At 40.3% G+C, this 23994-nt stretch overlaps 1 protein-coding gene across 16 annotated transcripts in view; it reads right to left on the reverse strand.

Moving 5' to 3' along the window:
• Window positions 1-23994, reverse strand: part of atp2b2 (ATPase plasma membrane Ca2+ transporting 2) — a 113547-nt gene that overhangs the window by 49360 nt on the left and 40193 nt on the right. For 13 of the 16 annotated variants that reach the window (XR_011078579.1, XR_011078578.1, XR_011078580.1 and 10 more), the window contains one exon: window positions 13321-14074. Coding sequence is in view for 13 of the 16 variants with exons in the window: in XM_068594154.1 (XP_068450255.1) it covers window positions 13321-13519 (199 nt within the window). In the remaining 3 variants the exon portion in view is untranslated. Of the gene's footprint in view, window positions 1-13320; window positions 14075-14386; window positions 14521-23994 lie in introns of those variants that run through there. The other 3 variants (XM_068594145.1, XM_068594146.1, XM_068594143.1) reach the window with 2 other exon arrangements.

Below are 23994 nucleotides of genomic sequence, written 5' to 3' on the forward strand. Positions count from 1 at the left end.
GAGGACAAGATCAGTGACATTTGTATATGTCTATCAGGCAACAGAGCTCGGAGGAGCTCACAGCTGCTGCTATCACTGGATGATTACTTAAAGGAATCATCAACATTTTGGGCAAAATGCTTTTTCGCCTTGTGGTTCACATCGTCAAAGATGAACGCTTGTTTTTGACAAGCTCACCACTCAAACATGTTCTATAGGTTTTGATTATTAAGACAAAGAACTTACTGGGTCTGAACATTCACTCTGATGCCACTAGATTTCTGCTTTCTATAAAGAGGTTGAAATACCAGCGCAGTTTTCAACGGTCTCCCAACAACCCAAATTAAATGTATGTTGCAATGCTGAAAATATGCACTTGTGTGTGTTAGCATGTGTGTGTGTGTGTATTTGTGTGAGTCTGTGGGGGCAGCTGTACAAGTGGGTGAGTTTTGCTGTCACGCACTGTGCTCTATGTGTCTGACTCATGCAAGAGATGGTGGAGTGGAGTGAGAGAACACAGCTCACAGCTCTCTTTCTCACACACACTCACATACAAACACACCACAGGATAACGGATTATTACTTAGTATTCCTACTTCATAGTGTATATATGCATGAATGTTACATAGAGTCTTAAACAGAGACAGCTGGATGATTATGTATACATCTTCAAGACTAAAAGACTGAATAATGCATCCCACGTTCATTTTCAAAGCTATTATGTTCTGACCCACAGAACACATGCTCTTTTGTTTCTATGACGACAATTCTTGCACTTTCTTATCATAAAATGTTGTGAAAAAATCTGATTATGTAATCTTATGCAAGAAAAAAAAACTGTGAAAACTCATAAATGTGGTTGGTGTGTGCTGCTCATATCACAGAATTTAAATACCCAAAGGTTTAATTTACACCTCTTAGAAATTTTTTTTGGAAGCCGGGCAAGTCGAGCATCAAAAGCAACACAGGGGAAAAAACAGAAACAAGCTGACAGTGACTAATGTCAGATGAAGGCTTCATCAGTGCACACAGTCTAATCAAAACTAATGAAATGTTTATTATTGTGTGAAAATACTGTGCATGGGTGAGATCCAGTACATACTATGGATTTCATGTGTGTGTGTGTGTGTGTGTGTGTGTGTGTGTGTGTGTGTGTGTGTGTGTGTGTGTGTGTGTGTGTGTGTGTGTGTGTGTGTGTGTGTGCAAAAACATGTGTTTGTGAATTAGGGCAGCAGAACTAATTATATTACTGGAAGATGATGATTGTGCCATGTTTGCGTTGGTGGGCTGATCCACTGCATCAAACCAAACGCCCCATGTGACAATCTGTGGGGGGCAGGACATGAATACAAATAAATCTAACGTGGGACCCAGAAGAGTAAAATGTGGTAAAACAAATAGCTTTCAAAGGGAGAACAAAACTGTGTCAGAGTTGAGTTAAAGCAGTGCTTGTACTGTAAAAAAAAAAAATGAATTAGAAAAAAGGTTGTTCAGTCTGCTGTGTGGGATCGAAGTATTAGACAATGATGGGAGTTAAAAGCACCAGCAGTACAGATGTGCTTATTCAACCTACTGCAAGAGATCAAAGTGAAAAACAGTGGAACAAATAGGAGTCTCTTTCTGAATGTATTAGTCATTTAATGTATCTGTCTCATACACTGAAATGTTAGCTGGCTCGACTGCACTAGATGTGGACACAGCATTAATGAGACATTTGTGTGTGTGTGTGTGTTTGTGTGTGCGTGTGTGTGTGTCAGTGAAAGAGATATTAAGAGTGTGCGAGTGTGTCTAAGCACTACCTAGTTATAAGGGCAAAGTGTAATCGGGTCAGTAACTTTATCCAGTAATTCCAGACTATTTAACCATTCAATCAATCAATCAATCAATTATTCTACCCATATATCCCTCCATTCCCGTGTCCACCTGTTCCCCATCACTGTCTTTCATTCATATATTCATCAATGTTCAGATCATTGTCTTTTCTTGTTTCATTTTTACAGGCAAACTTTTTATTTTGTGATATATCTTATCCATAGTATGTACTAATTATGTCATTTATTAATGTCAATACTTATTTCCATGCAGTTCATTTGCTTTCTTGGGATATATTGTTTGCTTATTTAACTTGCATAATAAAAAGCTGCTGCTATCTAGTAGCTGTGACAACGCATCATCTTTTTTTAACTACTCTCTTTCTCTTCTACACATGCATGCATTGATGGGAAAAACCCACATGTACCCACGTATGTGTGACTGAGTTAATATATTCAGGGCTGTTGTATGGATCACTACAGGTGCTTCAATAGATTTTGAGCATATAATTTCTGCATTCCCATTTACTGATTTAGTGATTCATTTTCAACAATTCTCCAATTAACTAGGTTTTGATTTTCTATTGTATCGCATTGGGGGAAAAAAAAAATCAAGATTTGAATTTCAAACAACCCAAACACAGGAATTTTGGCTCTGTGAATTCGAGCCAACCATGCTGATTGGGGTTGTTATATTTTCCCCTCATGCCCATACACTTACACAGACCGCACACAAACACAGTGGAAGCACACTCACACACATCAGCATGCCTCCCCCCCTCCTTCTGGACTGAAAAGGGAGAGCGCTCTGGCCAAGAGGCTGAAAAGGGAGAGTGACAGCGGTCTATCTGCTGTCTCCCATCTGGGTGTCAGTCTCGGGTTTCGCCCAGAGGCTCAGATAAGCTCCGGACACAATAGGGACAGCTATTAAAATTCAAACTACCAGAGAGTGTCATGAAATAGTCATGAAAGGTAAGGGAAATCTACACACTATTGTGTGCACCATATTGTCTGTCTGCTTGGAACTGCAGGTAAAATACAATGTCAGGGCCACAGCAAGAGAAGTGCCGATGATTGAGTGCTAAATGAATTAAATATAAACTAATACTACATAATAACTATAAGAACTTGGAATTATAAATAATTTTGAAAACACGTATACATCACTATGAAATATGTCTTCAATGGATTAAATCAGACAACACACTGCAAGTGAAATAGGAGTTTACAAACTCTAACACTGTAGGGAAATTGCAATGGAGAGTTGAAAGAGTATTGATCTGTGCTTGTGCTATGCAGTAGCACTTTGATTGAACTGTAATGTGACTGAGCCCATGAAACCTCATGCTGCACAAATGGATGCATCTCCTTTAATATTCCTGACCTGAAACAGATGTACTTACACACTATTCAACACAATTGATTTTTCCACATGCTGCTAATGTAAGAACTGCCAGGGTCATATTGCTGTACCGTAAAGGCATATTAAAACACTACTACTACTAGTAGTAGTCATTTCGTTTTTTAATGCATGACTTTTACTATTAAAAGTATTGCTACGTTTCTGTATTCATACTTTTACTATAGTAAAGGATCGGAATACGTCTTGCACCACTGATGGTTTGATCAAAAGGTGAGGAAAACAATTCCCCAATGAAGATTTTTTAAATTTGAAGCTGCTGTACTGTATTTATTCTCTGGATAAAATTGTATTAACTGACAAACACTGTCACAAGAGACTGTAGAAGCTGAAATCATGTATTTGCACATTACGCAGTGTCTGATTTTGGTGCTTTGATTCTGATCCGTTGGGTAACTTTGAATATCTCTGTGGCAGTATCCAAAACTTGTAAGACTAAACAGGTTTAGTTGTTGCTTCCTTTATGCCCATGGGCAAGGAAATGTATTTTAAAGGTTCAGAAAAGGTAAAATTCAAAGCCAGAAAAAGACAGCTTTTGTGTTCCTGTCCCTCTTTGCTGCTGCTACTGGGATGTTATGGATCATTCTGTACAGGATGTGTAAACTAAAAGTTAAAAGAAAGCTGCTCTGTACCCTCAAGCAAGGCAAGACTGGATCTGGTCCAAGACTGTATCTGTTTTTGTGCCCTTGAGAGGGAAATGCTGTCTGTCTGTGTTGGCAGCCATGGTACCACCCTTGTTCTGCCCCACAGCGGGAGAAGAAAGGGCAAAGAGGTCAACTCAGGGAAAGAGCTGACATGGAGAGAAAGAAACCGGTTATAGCCCCGAACTCTGCATATTCAGCTAAAAGCATTGCCATGCCTGTCAACTTGCTATCCATACTCCTGTCTTCCAACAGCCAGTTCAGATTTGGGACATTTCAAAGGACAATAATTGAATGTAGATATACGACAATGACCTGAGACAAAGACACATTTGGAGGTGTCGGTTTCCCGCACTGTATTTTTGAGCAATTCTGAAGACAGACTTTTAAGACAGGAGGTGGAAAATGGTGCGGGCTGGTGGCAGAATAATGCAAGTCACGACTCCACCTGTACATGCATAGTAGATTGCGAGGCATGCAAATATATACATAAAATGTATAGTTTTAGATGAAAAATAAGGATAGAGAATGTTATTACACTTTGAGGAAATATGAAAAGAGGCTGACCCTTCGCCGTTTCCGTCTAGGACACAACTGAGCCGGAAAGTGTTTTGGTCTGGAGGGAAGTCGTGGTAGCTAGGAATCAGACTCCCGGCACTGGAGGTTGAACCGGCTGAATTTGAGTTGCTACAGAAGCTCTGGAGCTGCGGTCCATTCTTGTACTGGCAAAGTAGTTTTCTATTGGCGTGGCACAAAGCAGAAGGACTGCAGGGTGCAGTAGCTTGCTAGTTATTATTGTTCCAGTTACTGTAACTTTGCTGTTAGTTCTCCCAGAGACATCCCTTCAGTTAGCAGCTGTAGCAACTCAAACTCAAATGCAGCAAGCCCAAACGAGTCTGATCCCAAACTCCCCCTCCACTCTGCAAATGGATGTATGTATAACAATGTCAATATAATACATTTTTTAAATAAAATCACATCTGCAAACTTTCCAGCTCAGTAGACTCTCAGCAGCAGGAGTGAGGCTACCAAGAAAACCACGTTTATTTTTTTGTTCATTTTCAGTGATGCCTACTGAGTGCCAACCCCTACACTAGTAGTATACTACACCACCGGCAGACATACTGTACACTGTTGTGAGTCAGCACCAGGCTCCATGGGAGCAAGCCAACAGAGTCTGTTTTTTGGCATCTGTCCTTTTAATTCAGTCAGGCATCTCTTGGGACAGCTGACTTCACTGCCAGCCATGTCCGGCATCCGCACACTGTCTGTGTGTGCGTGTGTGTGTGTGTGCGTGTGTGTGTGTGTGTGTGTGTGTGTGTGTGTGTGTGTGTGTGTGTGTGTGTGTGTGTGTCGTGTGTGTGAAAGAGAGTGAGTGTGTATGTGCATGTACTAGTGGGATTGTGAGACTGTGGGACTCCTTCTCCAGCTCATCTGATTCTCCTATAACTTCAGTAACTGGTATATTTGTCATGCGGGTAATCAATATGGCCTACTGGCTTGAGCTGATATGCTCCACTATTGATTAAAAGAGATACAGTTTCAAGATGTATTGTACATTCAAGGGTAATTTGTCAAACAAAAATGTGACTTGTTCTAGACTAGAGATGTGTTTTAGTGGACATCTCATGGATGTAACTATAGTTTTAGTCAAAGATCTTCTTTAATCCCTGACTGACTAAACCAACCCACAGTGTATTTCTCCAGAGACAGTAATCAAACTCCCAAATAAAAGCGTAGCATTTGTGAAGTGATTGCACTTCACAAAATGTCACAGCTGAAATGGTCATATGCCAAAATCGTTTTAACACACACCTGCTCATCTTTTTGTAGTTCACTGCATTTAAAAATCGACACAGCGTTGCAATACGGTACTTTGTAGGTTTAAAAAAGCTTATCCGTTGTCACTAACTTTATCAATGGTTTATACAGATTAATGCTTGATAGATAAACAGGAATATGCATAAACATATTATCCCAAAATATATGGTTTTAGGAAAAGCTTTCATAGCTTCCATATTTATATCAAAACATCAGATCTGCAGTTTGAATTGTTATTAGGTGATTAATAAAGAGTGGAGGAAGGATTTCCAGTTCATAGTAATCTATCAAGGTCTCAGATTAATATGTCAGAACAGTAAATACAGTAAATCAGGCAGCCTGTGTGATTGGTCTTTTATGACAAATTACAGACTGAATCTAAATTAGTCATTCACCAATATACTGTTATTATATATATATATATATATATATATATATATATATATATATATATATATATATATATATATATATATATATATATATATATATATATATATATAAATGTTGAACAGGTTTGTTGTGTGTAAATCAATTGAGTGACATAACTACACATATCCAATGCTAGATGCTTTGTCATCTTGCTAAACATTGCTTATTTAAAGGTAAAGGAAAAGACATCTGTGGAAGAAGATATACACCAGAAATCTGTTTGTCCATTTTAGTGTGCAACTTGGCAACATTAAGGATACGCTATTTTTGTTTGATTAGTGCTGATCTTGAAGCATATATTAAATGGGTATTAACCATTAATATAATCAGGATTTTTCTGAAGACATTTATCGGCTAAACCGCTCCTCAAGACTTCTGCACATTTCCTTCCCCAGTAAATCTTCTTAATATTGCTTTTAGAGTGCTATTACAGAGTGATTGGCCAATGTGCCACAATATTGCTTAAGCACTGCCTCAAGGTCATTGCTACTACACTGCAGCAGAACACCTGTGTGAGTAGTGCTGTGTATATGCGTGTATGTGTATATGTGTGTGTGTGTGTGTGTGTGTGTGTGTGTGTGTGTGTGTGTGTGTGTGTCAGCCCGTGATGTGGTTTTGCTCCCTCGCAGCAGAGCAAAATGGCTGTATATCATTTATAATCTGTCCTCTGAGGGCTCTCTCCCTCTCTCTCTCTCTTCTTCACTGCATCTTATTTTATTCTCTCTCACTCTTTTTCTTCCTTTTCTATCTCTTTTACAGAGTCACTAGGGGAGGGGTAGAGAGGAGAGAAGGAGAGGAGAAGAGGATGAGCATAAGGAGTTGCAGAGCAGAATAAAATGCCCTTAATAAAGAGACGGCTGCTCCTTGTGAGAGATCCCTTGTGGGAAAGAGATTAAATAGACTGCGTCAGAGGGGAACACGCTCGTGGTGCTACGACTGGGATAGAGGGAGGGAGGAATAGAAAGGGGGCAAGGAGGAAAGGTGGGATGAAGAACAAACAGAAGTGAAGAATGAAAAAGGAACAACAGGGTTTAGATTAGAAAAGGAGAGTGTGCAGGAATGTAGCAAACTTAAATGTGGACTTTATTGCATGGGGGGGATAAAAAAAGATTAGAAGGAACAAGTAGGAAGTGGGTGTGAATGAAGGAGCATGAGAAAAAAAGGAGATGAATTGGGAGAGGTGTTTCAACCAAACACTGCACACACAGAAATGATAGAGTGAGATGAAGAGAAGGTGAGAAAAGGTAGACGACGGATGAGTGGGGCAAACTGTTTCCAGAGTTATGAATAGAATTTATAACGGCCTCATCATGGAAGCAGCGCAAAACAAAGTGTGCGATATGAAGAAAGAAAAGAATGCTGCAGGGATGACGTAGTTTGGTAGGTCAACCCGGAAGAGAATAAAAGCAAATTGGATTTATTATTGGATTCTGGTTTTAGATAATAATTATAGAAAATAAGCAAACAAACTTTTATCAAACTGACACGTTTTGCTCAGCGAGATAATCCTCCCAAATGAACAATGCAAAGTGATTCATGAAGCGTAAATACAATCGTCAGAAGAAAAAAAATAAAAAGGTATAAATTGACTACACCACGCGGTTGCATAACTTCTCGTCATCACCACCAAGTCAAATGAGGACTAGTGTTCGGGAAGATGCCATTTTCTCCCCTCATTTAGCCACTTGTTAGCAACCGCCTCTTTTAAGACAAGCAAAAGTTTAAAAATGACAATATCCTAAGCTTGTATTAACCACTTAAACTTGGCAATCTCTTGTATTTGAATGCACTTATTGTAAGTTGCTTTGGACAGAAGCGTCAGCTACATGAAATGTAATGTAACAATAAGGGAACCTGAAATGCAAAAAATGCTGTCTCATTTCTGGGATTTATGCTATGACAATGCTATGTATGATCGTGGATGACAATGGTATCTGGAAGTAAGAGAATTATACAAAAGAATAAAGATAAATTGAAAATGTATATTCTTTTTTTTATCTAACCATCATCCCACCTTCTCACTTTCTCGTGCTACACCTTCATTATTTTCTTTTCATTCTCCGTCTAACAATTTCTGCCTTCCATAGACTATACTGTACACAACACTCTCATCTGTGTCCTTGACATCAACGCAATGTCACGTATAAATCACTGGTAACAGATCAATAAATGTATACTGTATGTGAGATACTATGATGTTTGTGCGTGTGTGTGTGTGTGTGCGTGTGCGTGTGTGTGTGTGTGTGCCTGTGTCTGTGTGGAGATATTAAGGGCGTGGTGTTGGTGTGTGTATTTGTGTGTGGTATATAATTACATTCAGATAAACAAGTCAAGAGTTCACCCTCAGTGAAAAGACGGTTATTCAGAAATACCGGCATTGGTCTGACGTATCATCTGGCTACCATCCGACTCTGTCATTTCTCTCTCACTACTGCTACAAACAGCAGTGCAGTGGCGTTGTCCTCACACATCTGCTATAAACACAATTGTCTTAAATCAACTGATGGCGACCTGCATTTCTGTAAGTCTTTTTTTCCCTACTTGTCAAAGCCTACTGTGCTCTATTTTACACGGGGGGAATCAACATGCCAAAAATAATTGTTTCAACAAAGAAAAACATATTCCTTCAACTTGAAAAATGTAATGTTTTAATAGTCCATGGGCAAAAGGACGTTTCGGAATGGTGTGCTACTTTTCCAGCACCATTACATTGTTAGCAACTCAAGTGAGAGTAAAAGAGAAAGATGATGAAGGTTATGGATGTAGAGCAGGTCTATTAAGGCTAGGCTGCATACCGCCCCACTGGGATACCAGCGACCGACCAGCACACCGAAATAGAAATGGGAGCAGGAGAGAGAGAATGGAGGAGAAGTAAGGTGTGGTGATACAGGGGACCGGGAGGTAGAGTGAAAGAGAGAGATGAAGGGCAGGTGGAAGGGTTGATGATGAGGAAGTCTGATGGAGACAAGAAGGAGCAGGACGGAGGAAGTAAGATGAATTAGGTGAGAAGATACCCAACTTTTGTCATAACAACATTTTATGTGTAGAGTCTTGAACCGTAAGATCAATATATTTTCTAACTGTGACAGTTTCATGCCCATCAAAGCCTAAACAACGCCTTGTCTCTATAGAATATGTACGACACTATTCAGAGCTATGCAAGCCTAAAACAACTCTTCTAACTTTACAATCGATGGAGTGACGAAAAGGAGAAAGAACGGTGGATGGCCGACATGAAGGGTTGGTGTCAATATATTTTACCTGGAATGGATAACCATTGCCATTTTAGTCAGGATACAGATTAGATGTATACATTAAATATATATTTTATATCATACGGTGGAGATCATTACATTTAAGATATAGTGTTGGTGTGATTGAAATGTTGGTAAGCATAGGGTATGGACTTAATCAAAAGCTGCTGGTGTAAAACTGTCTGGAGGTTGGGGGAAGGGGATGTCGAGGGAGATTTGTAGGTGGTGGAGGTGAACTGTGTGTGTGTGCAGTGGGAGTCAAATCAGTAGGACTGCCGTCCAAGAGGGGATGAAGAGAAGATGGAGGGTGTAAGAAGACTGAAATGGGAAGAGGTGATATTGTAGAGGCAGATACATACTAGACATAAAAGGGTGAGGATATGATATTGGGGTATCTTGGTTGGTTGGACATAAATTAGCTCAGTCCCAAGCAGGCTATAATAAAAAAATGAACAAGTTGTAAATATGACTATTTAATTGAATTGTATTGTCTATTCAAGTTCCTGATGTATTAATTAGTATTTGGTTATATCTCTTTTCAGCATGCATAAAAAATGATCCCTTAATTCCATCACCTTGGTGTGTAAAGTCATGATGGATAACTCTGCAGACAGTGAACTGGAACAAGTAAAAAAAAGCCGATCTTTTTGCTGGTGGGTGTTCTGTTTTGGACAATAATGCAGGCATATGTGGTGTAATATATACAGTTTAAAAAATCCCCAAATTGATAGGTGTTAATTCAAGTTTAGCACAAGCTTGTAGTGATGATGCATGTTTAAAACAATCACTGCCTCATTTCCAAATGATTTTATTTTCAAAAATTAGCAGTTATATCTGCTTAAAAAGCTTACCAGTAGTCTTGTTAGGTGGACAGACTCCAAGTATATAATGTGGCTTCTAGACGTACTTGAATCTATATTTATTCCTCCTTTCCCGCACAGTCTCTGCAGCTACCCTCCTGCCTTTCCTTTCTCACAACATCAAAGAACATTGATGTCCTAAGCACCTCTTCATCCTCTTAACCCTCGAGGAATGACTCTGCCCGGAGCACTCTCTTACAATTCTTTGCTCCCGACCCAGGAGGACCCACCAATGTGCCGCAGCCCTCGACAGTCTACAGCACAGAAGATAGTTACACTGTGAGCACCTACCAACCGTCCTTTCCTGCTGTCTCAAGAGAAACATGTTTGTTTTTGGAAACTAAGCTGTAGCCTGACATCCCATCTGGCCCCTGAATGACTCATAGCATTCACCCTGCTGGCTGCCTGAGGGAAACGCTAGCTTCTTCACCCCACAGTCACCTACAAGGCAATACACAGGTAACTGCATCCTGAGTGCAGGTAATCACTGTGGGTTTGGAAATTGTCCATCCATTGGGGACATGAAACCTAAAAATAAACTGATGAACAAAATAATGCCTGAAGAAATGTGAAGCTTTCTGAAACCTTTAAATTGTCAAAAAAAAAAAAGCTATGTTTTATTTAAACTGTGGCGCTATTCTCTTTCCTTCATAGCCATCATGTTCATAATGTGTATTATCCGTTGAAGATATTGATGCAGTGCTCAATCCTTATCATATATTTTTGGCTACGGAGTGATCACCCAATACTGTAACCTTAAGTCACATATAACTTTTATATATATTTCTAATCAAATTTTGAAAACAGCTTCTAAAATGTCTGCTTTCTTTTCTAAATTGTACAGTTGCATGTACCGTAGCGACAATGTAGCAGAAGCCTGTTTGGTGCCTTATGCATATCTACATGATTGTGGTCAAGAGTGCAAATGCTTCACTGGTTGCATTTCTTTACCTACAGAACCATTATGAATTTATGCTGAATAATGGGCTAGCCATTCATGAACTGTGCGTATCATGTGAAAGGGCTGGCACAGACTACAGTATATGTGGCTAATAGGTCAAGCGTGCTCAAGGCCTCTTACCATCAAACACTGTCCCCTGGGACACAGACACAGTACACACACCACACATGATGACAGCAAGCAATGCAGAATACCTTCACGGATAATTACCAGGATCATATTTCGGAGGTAACATATGTTCTGTGGAGCAACCCTGCACCACCGAAGGGGACCCACACAACATAAACATAGAAACACCTGGGATCACTAATGCAAACAGCGCAGGATACAATCACTCTGTTTCCAATTAGTGAATGATCCTGTGAGAGATAATGCACTTAATCATAACAATTAATAATCATATGATGAAAGGAAAGTAGCATTCAGCTTGTTAGCTGGTGGGTGAGATATCAACTAAAATGTGGCAAACTTAAATGATTTTACCCATAAAAAATGGAAGCACCACATTTATCTAAACAAGATACACAATACATTCTCAAATTCTTGAATCCAAATGACAAAATAATTAATGGCATAAGCAAGAAATACAATCTTTCTCTTATCGGTTTTCATTATTATTTTAAGAGGAACAACAATTTGAATAATATGAAAGTCAATATGGAAATCTCTAGTAAAACATATTATATAAACATTTTGAATGCTTTAAATGGGCTACAGTGTGTAATTATGTGTAAATTGTGCTCGCCCCTCAATGACAAAGATGGCGAAAGGTTCAACTAATCAGATTACCCGGATCAGAATGTTAATTTAAACAATATTCCTGTTTAAATATCATATTAATTACATACATTTCAGTTTTATTGCAAATCTGAAAGTTGCAATCCTGAAAGTGATTAACACACAAAACATTTTTTTACGTTTGTGTATCGAATCGGGATGCTCATGAGAATGGGAGATATCAATTATATATTATAATTTACGATTTTTTGATCATTTTTATTGCGAGTTCAAATTCAGTTCAATTATACGTATCACTCTAACACCAATGTTACAAAAATGGTGACGAGCAAGAGACACTGCCTCCCTTAATGGAAGCGGTTTCTATCCATGTTTTAGTCTATTCAACCGTATTTTGATTTGCACTTGTTTTGACCTTGTGACTCGGAAGACTCTCTGAATTTATCTACTTAACTCTGCCAGGTATTAGGGTGACCTAAAAGTGGTGCTATTGGATGACTCGACTAGGGAACAAAATCTTCTTTGGCTATCAGCCAATAAGGTTACAGGTTACCTCTGATGTCACACATGTGACACTTCCCTGAATACTCATCAATGACCCCTACATCAGACGGAGGTGGGTGATTTTATCACTATCAATATTATAAATATTTAATACACAGACGAAGCTATTAGTTATGTCTGTTTTTGAAGGCTCTCTTTACTGCCGCTGTGGATGAAGCAACAGATGATCCTAGCTTCCTGCAATATGTTGAAAAGGTCCAGAATGGACCATTTAACGGAGGAATATATCTGGTATTTAAACTGGGGTTATGAAATATTCATTGAATTTTTTTAAATGTTTCTTGGAAAATAAATACATATAAATTATTACTGTGCTTTTTGCTTTCATGGGCAGTCCAGATTTGCAGACGCCACGGCACCTCCCACGTGGCCAAAACCTCTGTTGTGTTGCAGTCGAGACCTGCCCCTAAATAAGGCTACGGCTGATTGGCTGACACGGTGGGAGAATGACAAGTAATGGTGTGTGTGTGGGGATGGGGGGGGGGGGGGTGGCTAAACTGTCCAGAGAGATTTCTATGCATACTAAACAGGTCTAACACGAGCTGCCTGGGAAGAATTTCCATTAGTCCCTTCAAACAGGACTCCCTCCCGTGTCTGGTGTTCTGATGCTGTGCTTCCACATTTCTCCAGGTGCTTGACAGGGTTTCTGTGCTTTTACAAGTATGTTTTACATAACATAAAGGAGGTGGGCTTAGTAAATAAAAATGCATATTCAAACCAACAGTAAATACAACGAAGATCTACCATCAATCTGATGAGATCCCTCATACGATACACAGCAGCGCACACATATTCACATGCACACCCAAGCACATACGCAAACAATGACTGGAACTCACCTTCTGTGGGTGAGGTTTTCAGTCGTTTGCAGAGTCCCTCTACGCCCGTGTAGTCCTCCTGGAGTTTGACAACCGCCTCTGGGCCACGGAGCTCCATCAACTGACGAAGCTCCATGACCGAGCAGCCGAAGCCTGCCGCATGGTTCTCCTCGTTTCTTTGGTTCTTGGCATAAAAATCGCTGTTCGACATGTCCCCCATGATGACAGCTAGTCAAGTCAGTTAGATTAGTGTTTGTTATTGCTTATAGATCAATCAAAAAGCTTGCACGAGAGACAGATGAGCTCAGTCTCATCCCCAAAAAATCCAAAATAGCAGGTATCAAGCAGGTAAAGACAACCAAAAAAAGAAAAAGGATTGACAGATAAGAGAGATTTTTTTTTTGAAAAAGGGGGTGGGGATGGAGGGGAATCCAAGGGGATCAATCGATGAGCAGCTTCTCTGTTTCAGGAGTGACTGTCAGATATCGGCAGACCAAAAATCATTAGAGAGAAGAAACAGAAGAGGAGAAAGAACAGCAGAGAACAAGGAGAGGAGGGGGTGACGAAACACAAGTGGGGAGCATCCAGGTGAGCGTTGGACAGCCCCAGTGGTCAGGTCCTGAGAAGGGCAATGATGGTGGTTCCAAGTCCTGTAGGTCTCAGGCTCACCACGGCTGCAGTCCAGACCCGCTCCATGTGTGGCTTCCCATTGCTGCTATTCTGCTGTTGCCTCCGCTGCCTCTCTGTCTCTACATGGTGGTCCTCCCCATCACTGCTACAGAGAGAGAGAGAGAGAGAGAGAGAGAGAGGGAGAGAGAGAGAGAGAGAGAGAGAGAGAGAGAGAGAGAGAGAGAGAGAGAGAGAGAGAGAGAGAGGAATTCAAGAGATGAATTCAAAGAGGACAGAAGGTGAGGGTGGAGGAGGGAGAGAAAGAGAGCACAAGAAATGAGTGTCGCGTTCTCTGGGCAGGGGGGAATGCAGCGGTAGATGGTGCACGGCTGAGAGGCAGCCTCTCCCAGCTGCTGCAGTAACTAAGCCTCTGCTGTCGATATCTACTGCTGCTAATATTGCTACTGGTGCTGCTAACCTCATCGTGAGGACACACTGACTGCCAGGGCGAGAATGAAAGAGAGGGAGGGAGAGAGAGAGAGAAAAAGAAAGGGATACAAAAGAGAGGGAGGGCGGAGAAAAGAGGATGCTCCTTTCTGGTGCAGAGCGGAGAGGAGTTGTGCGCGGGCGGGAGGCTGGGGCTGCTCTGACGACAAAGCGGAGAGGAAGCACGTAACGCTGCGCTGTCACAGGGAGGATGGGCTGAGATGAAGAGCTGCTGCTGCTGCTGCTATCTCACCTCTAGTTCTCTCTCATTCTACAGTAAGTGACCTCTCCTATGCAGTCACTCAATCTCAGCGATCCCTTCCTCTCCGCCTGTTGTCTTGTCATGCATGTCCTGCATTCATGATTTGCCTCTATGTCTACCACCCCTCTCTCGCCGTAGGACTACAATCATCTCAGTGAGGAGATTTCTACAGAGCGTGGGTGTTGCGTTGCAATTTGCTGGATTAAGATAATTCAAAGTCTGTGACAAGTTTGTATTAACTGCAAGTCATGGAATTCATCTTCTTCATCTTCTTGGTGTCAAAAGATGTGGCTACCATACGTCTTTAAAAGTCTTGAAAAGACAAATATCAACAGTTGATTGGTCCATCTTTTAATCAATACTTGTCCTCTTGCCTTCTCTGTCTGTGACACCTTAGATAATTTCCTGCAACTGCTGGACACCATTAATGTCCTCATTTAAGTAAACATTCATGGTTTAATAGGCAGTTGGTGCTCTACTGAGTATTTTTCAGCACCAGGACGTAAAGTGCCCAGGTTCATTGCAATACAGTAACATGTCACCCAGTGCAATGTTGTAGCTCATTGTTGTGTTTTTAATAGTCCTTAGACAACAATAGAGGCCTTTGGCGCTGACGAATAAGCAGCATGAGCAATACCTGTCAATGTGATCAAGTCTTTGTTGAGTTTTCTCATTATCTAGTCAATTAAAAAACACATAGTCACCATAAAATGCACAAAACACTTGGTATAGTCAGGTAAAATCAGCCAAAACTAAAACAGCAGCATGGATGGCTGTTCCATTCAATAAAAAAAACAACTACAAAATCATTCAATAACATAAAGGGGATTAGGTCATTCATTCTATGGCGGTCATACATGTTTTGTCGTAAAAACCATCCCCAGAACCTGGAAAAAACATTGGCTGCTGAAACAGTCGGCACACGGAAAGTTGACAACACGAGTTAGCATGTTACAAGATACAGAGTTTGTCGATCCATCCGTCAGCAGCAACGGGAATCCACAGACAGTTCACTTAGCATCTGATAAAAATCAGCAACAGTGACGTAGTGAGGGTGCTCAGATTATTGGTACTGATGGCAGGCACTGCTCAATTTGACCAGACTGAACCAATCAATATTGCGTTTGCGATCAGCGGGGCAACAACCTTGTCACAGCAGTGTAGTGAGAGATCTTGCCAACACATGAATACACATCTGTAACTCCACAGGAACTAGTCCTGTCTGTTAATGAGCTCCCACTCCGGCTGAAGGGACAATGTTAGACAGCACTGGCAATGTCACCTGAACAAGTGGGACCCAATAGACCTGTGATACATAATCAAAAACATTACATTTTCTAGTTTTGTTGGGTTTTGGATAGTTCCTCCAGTTATTAAACTAAAAAGGACACTGCAAATCTATTCTTTTCAAACAAATCTATCAGAGAAAGTAGAGACATCCGCGAGCTTTGCTGTATAATTCAAACTTCAATTTGATTCAAGATGACCACCTTCTCTGCATGTCATTCTTTTATCCTTCCTTTTCTAATATATTTCCAGTGTGAAAGAAAAAGAAAAAACAAAATTGTGGAAAGAAATGCAGTATTTTCTCTAAAATAACACACAATGTTGATGAAGCTCTCTTCATAACATCTGCTCTTCTCCCCACCAGGTAAGGCTGTGTGTTTCCTGTTTCAAATGATAAAAGGTGGCTGACGATTGGTGGTCGTGGTGTTATATTTTGCTGCTGCCTATCTTTAAATTACAATGACATGCGAAGGAGTGGAAAGATCGAGATTTGGAAGGGAGGGAAATGAGGAGAAGACACTTGAAGGGGGAGGAGGAACAATGTAGATGGAAAAAGACAACACTGAAAGATGGAGGAAGCTGCAGACCAAAAGAAAGGCTTAAAAGAGTCATACAGAAGGATGCAATAAAGAGGGGTAAGCAAAGAAACAGCAAGGACAACGATAAGATAAAGGTGGAATGCACTACTGAAGGCTGAGCTAATAATTGCTTCCTTTAATATAATGAAAACACATATACACAGTATTGTGCATACATGTACACAGACTATATTTTCTCTTGTCTTGGAAAAGCAAGAACGCTCTCATACAATCAGATACAACCATGATAAAAGTGGTGTGTCAAAATGGTTCTTCCTCAACGTTAGACAGTTCAAGTGTCCAAGGGTGAGCAACTTGTTGGGGATATGGAGCATTTCATGGTTTTGTTATCTTCTTGCAAAAACCTCCAGTCTCCATTATTTCCATCATCGTCTTTGTACCCGTCTGTCTGTCCCACAAGTCTGTCATCGTGCTAACCCGTCTATCTGTCGCGGACTGAAACACTTCCCTGCTGTGCTATTCTTCTGTCTACCTCCCTGCCTACGTGCCAATCCGTCTGTATAATTGTTGGCATGCTCCCCATGGGTCGACAGTGAGTAATGAGTAACATATGATCAAAGATTCAAGGAGAAAGTGTGGATTTTGGCAATAATGAGCAAGTTTGTACCTAAAGTGCGAGAACACCACATTGGACTTCATAAACTCAAACGCCATATGGAGACCACATTAAAACATGAAGCTCCACAGCCAGATGCTCATACCATCTGACCACCACACTGTACGGTGTTTGTTGTATGACCAAACTACTGACAAAACACAAGGGGATCGACAGCCGAGATACAAAAAATGATTTCATGCTTTTATATTACTTCATACATTTAAGTGTCACATTTTAGTCCACATTAAATTGAAAAAAAATGTGCTTCAATGCCACAGAGCAACACTGCAGTACTCACATTTTTGCTTAACAACACTACACACTATAGCGTCAAGAGTGAATACCCTAAAATCAAATCTTCAAGCCTTTAAATACCAGTAGAAAATAGTGGGTCAATGGTGACATTAGTTGAGTGTATATGATGCTGTTTTTAGAAATCACTGATTGAGGCTGCACTTACAGTGCAAATACAGTGCAGGCAATTTTATATAATTGTGTCCTGATTACATCATTATCACATTCTCTATTCATCTCCAGGAGAGGCGTGTAGAAAATCTGAACATAATGCCCAATGTAATATTGTGCATTCTATCTTAGGATCGATTTGACCTTTAAGAAGAATTCCTCTCTGAATTTTGAATTTCGTCGGCTGGGTCTCTCAATTCTGCTCCGTGACTATAAAGAATCAGTATTATTGATGGAACGGTGCTCCACAATATGCGTTGCTTTCTCTTTGATGAGAAGTTTTTGGTCTGACAGGCAGTGGGTAGTTGGTTATCATCCACAGTGAAGCCATGCGCATTCTCCGTGTGTCTGTTTCAAAATGTCCTTGAGCACAGTGAGGCAGAGCTGAGGTATACGAGCTGTGCCCACTGCACCAGCAGCAGCAGAAGCACTGGCATACAGCTCCCCCTGCCTGCGACCAAAAACACTGCAGGAGACTAGACTGACGATAGAGCTGCCTGCACACCTGCACGTCCGTAAGATCACAACAATATCATAAGATGAGAGGCTTACAAAAGCTCTTGGGTTTGTGTCAAGACACAAAGAGATTAATTTCCAAACCTTTTCAACAGCCTCAGATTATTTTGTTTTAACAAGGTGTTCATGTAAGAGGGAACAAATAAGAGTGAACACTTTACGATGTGATGCAATCGATACGCCACTGCCACAAAGTGCAGCCTCAGAAATGACAATCAACTGCTCACTGACACAAAACACTTGTAAGCTTCACAATGGTAGCAATTAGAGCGATACAGTTGGATGGGGGTATATCAGATTGTGAATGTTCTTAGAATTGTGTGTCCACTCCTTGTACAAGGTGAGACAACAAATACAAAGGCAGGGACATGCTGAGTCAGTGTGTTAGTGACACAGCGCTGGTGTCACAATGTCGAAGCTCGGCTTCAGACACATGAATGCTCACTTTAAATCTTAGGGTGTTCAAGCACATGCTATATATGTTTCAATGCTGCTTGAGAAGTCACATAAACTCAATGAACTCTACAACCCCCCCTCCCCCCACACACACACAAAAATCAGACTTTTACTATTGTTAAGAGTGTTGTATGCATTGCATATACCTGCACTACACTGCAATGAACCATTTATATTATCACATTTTTCATTTAAAAAAAAAGGGAAATAAAAAAATAGAGGCAGGAGAGGCAGTTACACAATGCTTTGGGAATCCCCAAACACATGCATACGCACATTGGGCAGCAGCTGAATTGCAATACTGCACTGCAACATCCAGGTGCACACACCTAGAAAGAGATAACGCCACATTAACTGGCATTGTCTCTGAGTTGAATTATTACATAACAACCACACAGAGAGGCTTTTTTCAGCCACCATCAGTGCTCTCTAATTGGGTAGAAAGCAGCTGTCATGCTAACTAAGCGCAGCAGACAGAGCCTGGCGAAGAAAAAAGGTTATTTTGGAAACCAATGCAGGAATCCAAAAGGACTGCAGCTCCAACACATATCAGGCTGAGGAGAGAAAAAAAAGAGAAAGAGGGATGAGTCAGAAGAGGGGAGAGGGGAAAGAGAACGAGGCTTGTTCGAATACATGTGTGTGAGCTTAGCCTCTGTCGGTTTCGAGAGAGTGAGGGGGTTTTGAAGAAAAGCAGTTGGCCAGGCAACCCAGACAGCCTCAGGGGTTGCTGTGTGTCACTGCTGAATGATATTGAGGAGCAAAAAAAAGTGAGAACAGGTGATATGCTAAAGCTGTGAGTGGGTGAGACGCTAAGCAATCAAATGTTTTGTCCAACTCGAGAAGCCCTAATGGACCCTTTCTTTCCCATCTCTGAAAAATGCTCTCCTCCAAAGGACAAACAGTACGAGGGATATGTCAAGGTGTTCCACTGTGACTCCATCATTCCCTCGCTTTGTTTTTCAGCTCCACCTGCCTCCTCGCGGTTTTTGTTTCGGCGGTGTACGGATGTCACCTTTCCTCTCGACTTGGTGCAATTTTTCCCGACTATTGTTTCATTCTTTTAACGACTGTGTTTTTTTGTCCTGTTCTCGTTGCTGTTGTGAGGAGTTCTGCTGTATTCACGGCCACCTGAATACCTTGCCCTGGGTGTTCCTCCTGAGCAAATGGTATTATACAACGTAAGCAACACGCTCAGGCTGTGGAGGGAGATATGGGGAAGTAGAGTGTAATCCTGCCTGGAGCGGCTGTGTGGCTGCACATTAACAACTGTAACCAAATAAATACTGGCATTTTATTGCCACGCATATTGAAATGTAACAAACAAATGTAGCATGAAAGTCATTATTATTGAAAAACTAGCGACACCAAATGTTGTTTAAATATAATGATCTAATAATAAGTAGTGATTTAGTGCTTAATAGTGGATGCTCTGGTGCTTTTACAGGCTGCGGTTTCGCCTCTGTGGGAGATCATCCTATACAGTCAATGAGGAGTCTTCCTCTCTGCTGATGTATTCTACAATGAAACGACTCTGAGCCCAATAACCCCTGGGGCATAGCCTCTCATTGTCAATCACCCTGTACAGGAACTCAGGGAAGGGAAAACCGTGGTAAATGATCAAATATGGGGAAGTGGAATGAAGTGACATTTTCTTTCCTTGTTTTCAAAGTTTTCCTCTAAAGCTTTGTTATTATTTAGTTTTATGAGAAACTATGTTTTACTTATTAAGATACAGTAGTATATGTGGTAATAAAATGGCATGAAAAAAATAGCAAAAAGATGATTTTAAATTGACATGAGACACTACAGGTTCAAGAATATATCTATAGCTATCTTTTCAGATAGACAAACATTAACAATGACCTCTTGTACTTATGTCCTAAGTGACGTTTTTCCTGTTCTCGAACTCCTGTAACGAGCACATGACAGAGAGGGAAAAAAGACTGATCCTGTGTCCTCCATCAGAAAACAATGGGATGAAACATATATAACTGGTGAATCTGCAACTTCTGTATTATTATAATTGCTTTACCAGACTAGCTGCATGGCTTTAGATATAGAACTTTATGATGGATTGCCATTAAAATCTGGTTCCGATATTTCATGTATTATCCCTTATTGAGAAATGTAGCTAACATACATGCATAAAAAACCACTACTCACTCACAATATATTTAAACCAACATTTGGGTTTCAAGTAATTTAATGTGTGACAGAAAATCAAAAGCGTAATCTTCAAATGAAATACCTTCAAAATATTAAACTGAGATATGGATGAGCATGTGATGTTATTACCCATGTAAACGTCGTAATTGTGTATCACGATATTACGATAAATTGAAAGAATATAATTAATCATATTAAATTATTGCCCCTTTGTGGTTACAATACAGGTGAAATTAAACTGCCTCACACTAACATGCCTGCGATATACATATCTTATAATATTATATAGTCTTTTTTAAATATTCCCAAAAAAGAATTCTGAACACTGTTCAAAAAGAAGGAGCTGTCTACCTTTTCCATTTGTGCCTTAAAACATATCACGCCTTCCATGCTCCCTTGTCCCACCCTGCTTCTGGAGCATAAACTCACCCATTTGAACGCAGTCGACCCGAGTGTACGTCTGTTTTAATCTGTTTTACCACCAGATTCCCTACCTTCACAGAATAATGCATCAAACAACAGGGTGACGCGTGCTCGTGGGGATTTTGACGAATCCACACAGACAGTATATGACACATGGTGCAGTTCACATGGCACTCAGAGTGACACTTGCTTAAGAAGGTTTCTAACCTCAAAAGGTCCTGCAAAACATCCTGAGTCATCATGACATTAGAGCTTGAACACTTTTGTGTAATGAGGCCATTACACTGTGAATTTGACTTAGTAAATTCTGGTGTTGGGTTAAATGCATTTCACGATGGTAACCATATGCTGAGGGCCCTAAATAATAATTATAATAATAAAAATTTCATCTTATATAGCACTTTTCTAGATACGCAAAGACGCTTAACGTTATGGACAAATGACAAACAGAAGAGAACAAAAATGGTAAGACAAAGCAAACAAAACAAACAGAACATTTTAGGTAACAAAGAAAGAAAGGAATGCAAACTTAAGAAGCTGCATGGGGCATAGCGGAGGGTAAGTGCAGGGGTTTAACAGGTGAAAGCGAGTTAGGAGAGGTGTGTTTCGAGGGCTTGCTTGAATGATGATGGGGTGGGAGCCTGACGGATGGGGATGGGGACATCCACATCTCATATGAGCATGTGCAAAGACAGAAGTTCTGCGTTTCCTCATCAATAATGCCACTAAGGCTTGGAGTAGCCTGAAAGCATGTACTTAACGGTTTAAATGGAAATTGGTTTATGTCACGCAAAGTTCATGCTGCATACAGTGGGTTGTGCAGTTGGTAAATGAGTTAGCAACAGTACACTTTGATGAAAGAAGACGGGAGGACTTCAGCAATGCTTTGTAAAATTCACACTGGACAGTCATGCATGAAATTACACAGATTTTGTATCGATTATTTATTGTAATTGTGATAATATTTGTTGGGTGGGAAGCATTTATTAGACAAATAGGTACAACAAGATTGCTCATAATGGTAAGCACAATTGTCTGTGTCGTCTAAAACAAAACCCAGTTTTCAATGAGTTTGACCCGTCGTCTTTTATTTGTGAGCTCCAGTGGGCCAGGATCCTGACCTCAGATTACTCTGCTCTTCCTAGATTTTAAAACCTTTTTTCATATAAGCACTTTGTTGCTTTTCAGCATGTCCAGAGATCAAAAAAGCATGATACAGAAGCCTTTCCTGTGCAAATGGGCATGCGTGGTCAAATGACATCTGAGGAAAACAAAAAGGTACTCCATTGCTTTGTCATTTCCACAAATCGAATAAAGTAATTGGATCAAATAAAATAGAGTGTCTGTTTTTAACAAAATGACTATTAGTAAACTGGTACCTTGAGCATAAAAAAATGTTTTAGTTACAGACCACCCAAAAGAAAAAATACTGAAAAGACTGGATGACACACTTAACATTTCCCAGTTGCGCTGACACTGACACATTGTTTCAACCGTTAAACATGAACAGGCACGGCGCACACACTTGGGATAAGTTTGATGTAGAGAGCAGAAGTGATGACACAGTGAAGATGGGGGTTACACACTACTTGAGTTCTAACCATTTCATCATCTCTATATTCTTCCAAATAGAAACTCTTGTGGCGCAGCTACAAATATAAACACAGACAAACATGGAGGTGAAACATCTTTCTGCTTTATTTTCCTTTGCCTTATTACCGGCCTCCAGGGATTTGCAGTTTGCAGGTATCCCATACTGACTGGGGGTTTACATGGGCGTTATGTGAGTAATTGGTATCTGTAAATAATTTGTCTGATCATGCAGGACGAACCTCTTAACAATAGTGAGCAAGACAATCTGGCACTGATGATGCATCTGTGCCATTGTTACACCTTTGGTTTAGACACATGACGAAAGGAAGTGATGCTGGTGTTCCAGGTTTAACTAAAAAAAAATAGGCCAACAGGCATATGGCCCAGAAAGATAGACAACAAATAGAGAGAGTTTTGTTCATAATGTTAAGAATATTATTCCAGCTTTGAATTCAGCAGTCTACAGAGAGATAAGAAAGAACTGAAATTGTGTAATATTGGCCGCAGTGTGTGCGCAGTAGAGCATGTCTCTCTCACTGTTAATGGAACAAAAGAGAGAGGTACAAAAGATTTATCATTGGCTGTTTTAGTCCATCAGAACACATTTATCCCATTTCTGTTCAGAATTAAAACTAGCTGTACGATGTTGTTGTTTTTTTCAGATGATTCAACACAGAACTGAATAAGCATATTACAATGTGACAAACAGTTTGTATGTGTTAATTAATCATCAAAATAATAAGTTAGACATTCTGAAGACTGAAAGACAGCCAAACTTACTTGTCTTTTTAGATGATGTTCTTCAGCTACAGATACCGGCTAAATATTAAATCAGGCATTTTACCCAGTCATACGTGCATGCATTTATATTCATTTAGAGGCGTGATCATACACTTTGTGCTTTCTAATACTCATGTGCATGCCGTGTGCATGTTCCTATTCACGCACACACACAAACAAACAAACACATTAACTTCTTGCTGCAAGGTCATTGGAAGGGAGAAAGAAAAAAAGACCGCTGTTGCCCTCTCCTTGCTCCAGATGAGCCTGTAGAAATCAAGAGGGAATTATTAATCTAATTAAATTCAGCACATTAAATGTGCTAGAAGGGGACCAACGACAGAATGAGGAGGAGAGGAGAGAAAGAAAGAATGAGTGAGTAACAATAGTTCTTTGATTCTAGCCTCGCACATAAGATAAAGATAAGAAACTGTAAAATAGACTTGCGTTTGCCA

Source organism: Clinocottus analis, unplaced genomic scaffold (assembly GCF_023055335.1).
Source record: "Clinocottus analis isolate CAN_PGR_092001 unplaced genomic scaffold, fCliAna1.0.p SCAF_3, whole genome shotgun sequence".
Classification (NCBI taxonomy): Eukaryota; Metazoa; Chordata; class Actinopteri; order Perciformes; family Cottidae; genus Clinocottus; species Clinocottus analis.